Here is an 8,961-nt window from a genome sequence, read left to right as displayed (position 1 = left end):
AGAAAATATTTAAAATAAAGCAATTACAATGTAATTAAATTGCTAAACGAACAAATAAATAAAAAGTGGTAACTTAATATAAAAATATAAAATAAGAAAATAGTTAACATAAAAATGAAAATAGATAACAAGATTAGAAACAATTAAAAAACTTAAAAAGGAAAGAGAAATAAAGATAAAACATGAAAATAAATTAAACAAGAAGAGGGAACCTGAAAAATACAAAGAAAAATAAAAAGAAATAAAATAATAAAAAGGAACAACTTGAGTATTTTAAAGCTTGTATAGAATATTTAGTGGCAACTAGCTAGGATTGTGGATACAATTTTTAAATAAAAAAGAGAGTCCACTTAAACATATAACAGTCAACGATTATATATAGAAGAAACATGACCAAAGGAGAGGTTTTCACCGGAAAACTCAAGTATTCTTTCAAAATCAACCGTGAGAGGTGTAACCGTAATTTTTGAACAGATGACAAGCTTTTCCTTGTTCAACACGCCAAACGACAACTCCATTTAACCAGTGAATCAAAAGAAATAATATCAATTCTTCATAGATTATAGATTATTGATAATGTTCTTACCTTCGAGATGTATGGAGATGGAATGAGATTAAGATAAAATTATTGAAATTCCATGTAAAAGTATCTCAAGATATATATTAATCAATATATAAAAAACAATCTAATTAATTTAGACCTAAAACATAAAAAAAAAAAAATGAATATACAGTTTTTTCCATTACAATATGGATGGACATAAACATTAGTAAAAGTAAGGGAAAAATTAAAACAACGCAATTCAGAATTTGCTTATCAATCTTTTTTTTTAATATATTAGAAACCATAGTCATATTTAAAAAAATTTATCATAAAATACAATTAGTTTATTTTCAAAATTCTATTACCTATATAATTTTTGTAAAGATAAACTATAAAAATTATATAAAATTATTCAGATATATATTTATTTTTTATATAATTTAATTTGTTATAAAATATGTCTTAGTGTTGGAAGATTAAATGAATAACCACCATTTATAAATTTCTTGATGTTTACCATAAATAATAAATAAAAATGCTTCACGTGACAAAATTTAAGCCCTGGAAATTTAATTTGTGCCCTCCGATTTCTTTATTATTCTTATATTTTTTTGAGTATGTTCCAGTGATCCATACAGAATATTCTATTTTTGTGTATGTTGTATGATCTGGTCTGTGTTTTCTAGCTATCTAAATTTTAAGTGATCAGCACCAATATTTGTGGAAAAGAAATGGACAAGATATAAGTCTACTAATAATTGGTCAATGTTGGAAATAATTGGAATGAAATATAATCTGAGAGAAATTGTGTGGTTACAATTTACATAGTTAATTGACACGGCAATTGTGTGGTTACAATTTGCATAGTTAATTGACACGGCAATTGTGTGGTTAGCCTTACCATCGTATGACTTTTCCATCCTTTGAAAAGTATACAAAAACGACAAAAAAATTATTGTGTGGATGTCCTCTTTCTTTGCAGACGCGGCACTCTTCACACAACATTCATCATTCTTTTCCCCTGATTTCTGATGATCTCTTTTCTTTCAAAGTAAAGATAATAAGAATTTTAGTGTCCGAAAACATGGAAGCTATGTTTTCATGTGGCAGAGTTGCATTTGCAATCATAGCAATATTATGCTGCTTCACTTCCCCTGCAATTGCATGCCCCTTCCCTGAAAGAAATCTTCTCCTGGATTTCAAGGCAGCCGTTGTAGATGAGTATAACATTCTCAGTTCCTGGCACGGATTCAATTGCTGCACGTGGAGAGGAGTCAGTTGTAATCTCCGCACAGGCCATGTTTCTCGACTGGATCTGAGTGGATACTATATGGAAGGTAACATCAGTTCATCGCTGTTCCAACTTGCACAGTTGGAGCACCTCGATCTCAGTTACAACTCCTTCAAGGGTAAATTCAGTCCTCCCCATAATCGAAAGTTGAAGACTCTCACTTTTCTTGACTTGTCATTTGCTGGTTATATAAATTATTCCTCTCTGGATTCTGTACTGGAATTTTATGTGAGTTTGGAAAGCTTATCAAATCTGGTGAGCTTGGAATACCTCTCTCTTGCTGCAGTGAACATCTCTGAAAGCAAAGAGTGGGGTGAAGCTGTTGGCAGTCTACCCAACCTTCAAAAACTCCACATGTCTGACTGTGAGCTTGGAGGACCAATTCCCAATTCCCTTCTCAACCTCACCTCTCTCCTTCACCTCGATCTCTCAGAGAACTATTTGTCAGCACAAATACCAGCTTGGTTTGAAAATATGACTGCCCACTTGCTCTCACTTGATCTCTCTTGGAATGATAATCTTGGAGGAGACATTTCTTTCATTGGACAACGAGAGTCTTCTTTGTCACTAACAAGCATTGATCTTTCAGGGACAGCCATGAAGGGCCGAATTCCATCTGCTGTAGGAAATATCTCATGCTTGGAGCATCTTCATCTGAGAGAAAGTAGAATTGAAGGTGAGATTCCAGCTGCTGTAGGGAATTTGTTGTCCTTGCAAACTCTTGATCTGTCAGATACCAGAATCGAAGGTGAGATTCCAGCTGCTGTAGGGAATTTGTTGTCCTTGCAAACTCTTGATCTGTCAGATACCAGAATCGAAGGTGAGATTCCAGCTGCTGTAGGGAATTTGTTGTCCTTGCAAACTCTTGATCTGTCAGATAGCAGAATCGAAGGTGAGATTCCAGCTGCTGTAGGGAATTTGTTGTCCTTGCAAACTCTTGATCTGTCAGATACCAGAATTGAAGGTAAGATTCCACCTGCTATAGGGAATTTGTCGTCCTTGCAAATTCTTGATCTGTCAGATACCAGAATTGAAGGTGAGATTCCAGCTGCTATAGGGAATGTGTCGTCCTTGAAGAGTCTTGACCTGTCGAATACCAGAATTGAAGGTGAGATTCCTCTCTCCATAGTCAATCTCTCTAAACTTGTTTCTTTGGAGCTGTCCTACAACAAGTTAACTGGGGTAATCCCACCTTCATTGGACTCACTTTCTTCCCTTGTTAGTCTTCACCTTTATGCCAACGAACTGAATGGTACGATTCCATCTACAATTTCAAATCTTGTTCACTTAAGAAGCCTTTGGCTCGACTCCAATAGTTTAAGGGGCCTCATTTCCCTTTCCGTATTCGATAATCTCACTAGACTTAATGACCTGTATCTTTCTGCCAATCACTTAACTGTAAACATTGATTCAACATGGATTCCGCGGTTTAAGCTTTCCTACTTGGCATTAGGCTCTTGCAATTTAGATAGAATTCCATCGTTTCTTGTGACCCAATATGACTTGGAATATCTAGACCTATCCTCTAATAGTATCCCAACAAATATTCCATCCTGGATATGGAACTTACCCAGCCTTTATGATTTGAACCTTAGCTGTAATCAATTAACAGGATCATTGTCATCTAGACTAACCTTACCCAAGTATTTTGACTCTCTAGATTTGCACAATAACAGCTTACAAGGTGCTCTTCTTCTTCGTAATGCTCGTGCTGCTCTACTGGATCTGTCGATGAATCAGTTTAATGGTTCTATTCCTACTGACATTGGTGCGTATCTTCAAAATACAAGGTTCTTATCCTTGTCGCGGAATAATCTCAGCGGGGCGATTCCAGGTTCTATTTGCACTTCATATTTGGAGGTTCTTGACCTTTCAAATAATACGCTGAGCAGTGTCATTCCTCCTCATTTAACCAGGAATTGTTCTTCTCTAAGTGTTTTAGATCTGGCGGAAAATCATCTGGAAGGTAAAATGCCAGCAGAATGGGGCAACATTACAAAGATTCATACGTTGAAGCTCAATGGTAATCATTTGAGAGGAGTTATTCCCTCGTCCATTTCAGAAGGCCGATCTCTGCAAGTATTGGATTTGGGAAATAATGATTTGGAAGGCACCCTTCCCCAGTGGATTGGAAAGCTATCACAGCTGCATGTGTTGGTCTTAAGGTCTAATCATTTTCATGGCAGTATCCCACGCCAGGTAATTGGCCTTCCGAATCTTCAAATTCTGGATCTTTCTGGCAACCACCTTTCAGGAGCTATTCCAAGCAACCTTACAAACCTGCTTGCAATGGTCAATGCATCGCAGAATAATTCAAACCATCTCGAAGAATACAGTTCAACTGGTGCTACGTACACAAATCAGATTACAATTTCCTGGAAAGGTTGGGATGTTGAGTTTGTTAAAGTTCTTTTCATTCTTAAATGTATTGATCTTTCAAACAACAACTTATCTGGGAGCATTCCTCCCGAAATGGGATCTCTTCAAGGCTTGATAGCCCTTAACCTTTCAAGGAATCATCTCAGTGGCCGAATCCCAAAAACAATGGGACGCATGGATCAGCTAGAGTCTTTGGACCTCTCGTTAAACAGGCTGAATGGCAACATTCCATTAGAACTTCAGTTGCTGAGTTATTTGCAGTTCTTGAATCTGTCTTACAATATGCTTGATGGAAAAGTACCCCGCGGGGGGCAGTTTCTAACGTTTGTGGAGTCGTCCTACTTAGGCAATCCTAAGCTAAGTGGGATTCCATTTTCCAATGTAACTGTCTGCAACAACTCTTCTGGCTTTGACAACTGCACAAGTATTGAGAGAAATGGTGAAGCAGAGAATTCAGATGGTGAAATGATAGGATGGGCAGTGGGACTTGGATTGAGTTATGGTTTGGGATTCTCTATTGTGATTGGAATATTGACTTTCAATAAGAGTGTGAAAAATAGAGCCTTCAATTTGTATGATGTTGTAATTTTAGCTGTTGATCGGCGTATAAGAGGGAATAGATGAAAGTATATAGCATTGTATAGAGGGTTTTGCTAGTATATGGAGTAAGTTTTCTGTTAGTATATGGCCAATATAAATTTATAAGCATAAGGCAAGCTAGAAATTGTTTGCGTTTCTATGACGTAAACATATTATGTTGTTATACCATAGTTTTACTCTAGATAGAGAATAGTATGTATATAAGGAAAATTTACATTGAAATAAACTTTAGATTTTTATCTATAAACTTCTTTGATTTGAATTGGAGACATCTAATATGGATTTCTAACATTTGATCATCAAATTTAGTTTACCTTATTTAATTTTTTTCAACAATTTATCCATTAGACCCCTTTTAAAATATATATCACTAATTCAAGAATAAAGAAGTTTGAATGAGCCATCTTTGAAAAAAATTCAAACCTTAATTTAAATATGTGATCCCATGATATTTAGAAAATTGTATGTAATAGATGGCATTTTGTACATAATGATTAAGCGTTGATGAACAGTTTTGAGTTCTATAAAGTGTTAGTGAATTGAAAGTGGTCTACAAATACTATATGAACTTATAGCTTGCTCTCATATGGCTTCTTGCCTTCATACAAATCGTGGTGTCATGATGTTAGTCGCAATCTAATATAATAATAAAAAAATCACAATGTAAAATTTACTTAATAAACTTTCCAACTATAGTATTATTCAAAAATATTAATATTTTAATTAATAATTTATCCATCTTTCTAAGTTTTAAAATCATTAACCTATTTTTAAGACTATATTTCACAATTATATAAACAAAAAATATAATTCTATACACAAGATATTGAAAATTAAGTTAATGTATTTCTATGTACATTGACCGATAAGGGTAATAGACTTTCTACTTTCCTAAAAATGTTCACAATTATTAAGACTCCATCCATATTGCTAAGAAAGTAACTTTGGAACAAAGTATAGATATCGATCAAAACATAATATGAAAAGGATTTTCTCAAATGTTGTGATTGCATAAACCCTTTTAAAATTTATGAAAAATATGGGAGGATAGACAAAGAATGTGATCTATTTGACACAATCCTTGAAAGAGTCTTGAATTTATGGAATGTACTCTAATTAGAAAAGTTGCATCACTACCCTCATAACAATTTCTTAGTTTGTTTCAATGTCTCGTGTGTTTTACGCAATTTGAATCACAAGTCTTCAAACATTAATTTCGTCACCAAATGATTTTAGATTTGTGTCTACTTTATTAAAATCCAAAAAATGATCAATTTCTAATAAAATTATATATCATGTTGCCAAAATCTAAAATCTAAAAAATGTGGGTTTTTTATAGTTTTCATTTTAAATAATTAATAATCAATATAATAAATAATTGAAATTGTTATTTAATTTTTTAATTGATAATTTACTAAATATCCGTAATTAATGTTTTAAAAAAAAAATAATTATTGATTTCTTAAAACTCTTTTAAAAAAATAAAATTTAAAAACAATTAATTCCTACTATTATTAATAAATTTTAATTTTAGGTGACACTAAATAATTGTTTATTTATTAGTCTGCGAATTTTTGGCCAAAAGAGAGCCAAGGATTTTATATCTCTAGAAAAAACTCTCACTCATCGACTCCATTCTTTGGAACAAGAAATCCAATTACAACCTTCCTCCCCTACCTTGGCTGAATGGGTCTCTCAAGCTAGAGACATCCTTAGAAAAAATCAACAGGTCAAAATCAAGGGTGCCTTCATCAGAGCTCGTAATCACTGGCTCAATATTGGAGATAAAGGCTCCAAAATCTTCTTTAACCTTCTCAAACAAAAGCAAACTAGAGAAAAAATTGATATCAATGATATCAACCATGATACCTCGGTGAATGGTCATGTTAATTCTCTTTGGTATGTTGACTGTAACTCCTCTGCATGGCAGAAAACCTTTGAGAAGTATTGGAAATCTCCCATCCCCCCTAAGATCAAATGCTTCAGGTAGCAACTCATACTAGATAGACTGCCTATTAGGAATAATTCGGCTGCTTATGACCTATGCTTTGTTTGCAGGAAGCCTGAGACTGCATGTCACATTTTCCTTGATTGCATTTTTGCTAGAGAGGTTTGGTTAATGTTTGGAATTTCTATCATTGAACAAGTATGTACTCTTGATATAGTTACTCGTTTCATTCATGGGCTTAAGAAGGATACTAACCTATTCTGAAAAACTCTATCTTCCTTCATACTTTGGTTTATTTGGAAACTTAGAAATGAGGAAAAGTTTCAAGGCAATGATAGGGATCTTAATGGGCTTTTTAAAAAACTCACACATTATAAAATTGCTATGCAGGTATGCTTTCTAATGAACATTGAGAGGAATAAACTGTTGCATTTCCTCAAAGATGGTCGTGCAACCATGTTTATTTATGAAATGCAAGATGGATATGAATGGGCCAGGATCGCAAAGAATTAGACCGCCTTCAATGATGCATTGAAGAAACTGATCAAGGATCTCCAAGATAACAGAGATCCTTACTTCAATAAGATAGAGATGTGCACTCAGATCCTGGAGCGAAAGAAGGTGGTATGGATGGAAGGGCCACAAGGATGGACCATGTGGCTGGAGGACCATGATGAGATTCTACATTAGTGCCTTATGTTGCTAGTAATATAGCTATATGTACTCATCATTGTCTCCTTTTTGTGGTTAGTAGATGACTATATATGTTACTCGGATAGTCTTTCTGCTTTCACTGCTTGGTGGTTGAGGCTCTACCTCCCTTGACCTCTTTTGTATAAACTCTCCGATTGTCGATCTCTCATTTTCTAATATAAAAAAAATTATATTTTAAAACTAAAATTGACTAAAGAATAATCATTTTCTATACTAAATATCAATTATAAATAAATTTATTTATAAAATAAAAATTCAGAAAAAATAATTCTTAATATTATTAAAAAATGTATTTTTAAGAATTAAAATTGAAAAAATAATAATTGTTTTTAGTAACAAAGTATTAATAATTTATCGTGAATAATTATAAAAAATCATAAAAATTAAAAATTAGAAATAATACGTAAATTTTAAAAATTAAAAACAATACTCTCAACAAAAAAAAATCGTAGCAACCTTTTTCTAAAAATAAAGTTGTTTTTAAATAGGTTTTATTTGTTATTAAACACGTTGAATGGGAACGAATATGATGGAAGGAAAATAAATTTCTTGGAAACGTGGAGTGGAGTTAACGGAACGCCATCCGTAAACTAAAAAACACAGACTTGTGGGCCCGGCGGTGTATATCCACCACCTGTCTTTCCTCGCAACTAATCCTTTTCTCGATTTTAATGGTAAGTGCAAAGTTTTTACCGTTGACGTCTAAACGTGAGAGTAAGAAATAAAGCAATGTTCACTCAAACATATAAAATGTACCATTAAAAAGCATATTTAAGATTTAAGGAACACAAATAATATTGCTTTTGTGTTTTCTTGATTGAATTTCAAAAAATATTGCTTGTGTGTTTCCTTGATGCTTCTCTTCCATGATAGGGGGAGAATCGAAACAAAGGAAAATTAGATTATTCTTTGACAATCAACGGTTAGAGATGAAATTGTAATTATCAAACATATGACGAAAAAAAAATTCTACGGACTAATAATTCATTGTGTGATACATTTACCACATTCATAAGGAAAAGTTAGTATTTCCTTATTGAACATGGCAAATGGAAACTCGATTTAACCAGTCATGTAATTATACAAACAAAGATTAGATATGTGTCTAATCAAATTGACAGTTCAAGACGCGTATTCCAAACGTTTTGCGGGTAGTGACTTAAAGCATTCTGAGTCAAGTCATTATTGGCCACAAATGTACACTTTCATATTTAAAGATATTTATTTCTTTGATTTTTAATAAGTCTATTAATTATTTTATTAATTATTATGAACTTAAAATGGACTATATATATTATTTCATTAATTATTATTGCAATTACATTTTAGTGTGCAATGAGTATGCTAAAAAGGTTTGGAAGGTCAATTAGGAAATATTTATTTTTTTTGTATACATTTGTGTAGTACATGAGATCAAATGGTAGGTCATTTAATAATTGATGTTGTTTGTGCAACAAAACTATAAATGAAGATCGTTAAAAGTTT

The 8,961-nt window shown here is 32.9% G+C and overlaps 1 protein-coding gene across 1 annotated transcript; it reads left to right on the top strand.

The window, feature by feature from the left end:
* The first annotated feature begins 1,628 nt into the window (after positions 1-1,628).
* LOC131045129 (receptor-like protein 7) lies at positions 1,629-4,838 on the top strand. The gene has a single exon (XM_057978663.2). It carries the CDS (start codon positions 1,629-1,631, stop codon positions 4,836-4,838), a length of 3,210 nt encoding a protein of 1,069 aa, XP_057834646.2.
* Positions 4,839-8,961: the final 4,123 nt, after the last annotated feature.

Source organism: Cryptomeria japonica, chromosome 8 (genome assembly GCF_030272615.1).
Source record: "Cryptomeria japonica chromosome 8, Sugi_1.0, whole genome shotgun sequence".
NCBI classification, from domain to species: Eukaryota; Viridiplantae; Streptophyta; class Pinopsida; order Cupressales; family Cupressaceae; genus Cryptomeria; species Cryptomeria japonica.
The sequence above is the reverse complement of the archived record's forward strand: the minus strand, read 5'-3'. Positions and strand labels throughout refer to the sequence as shown.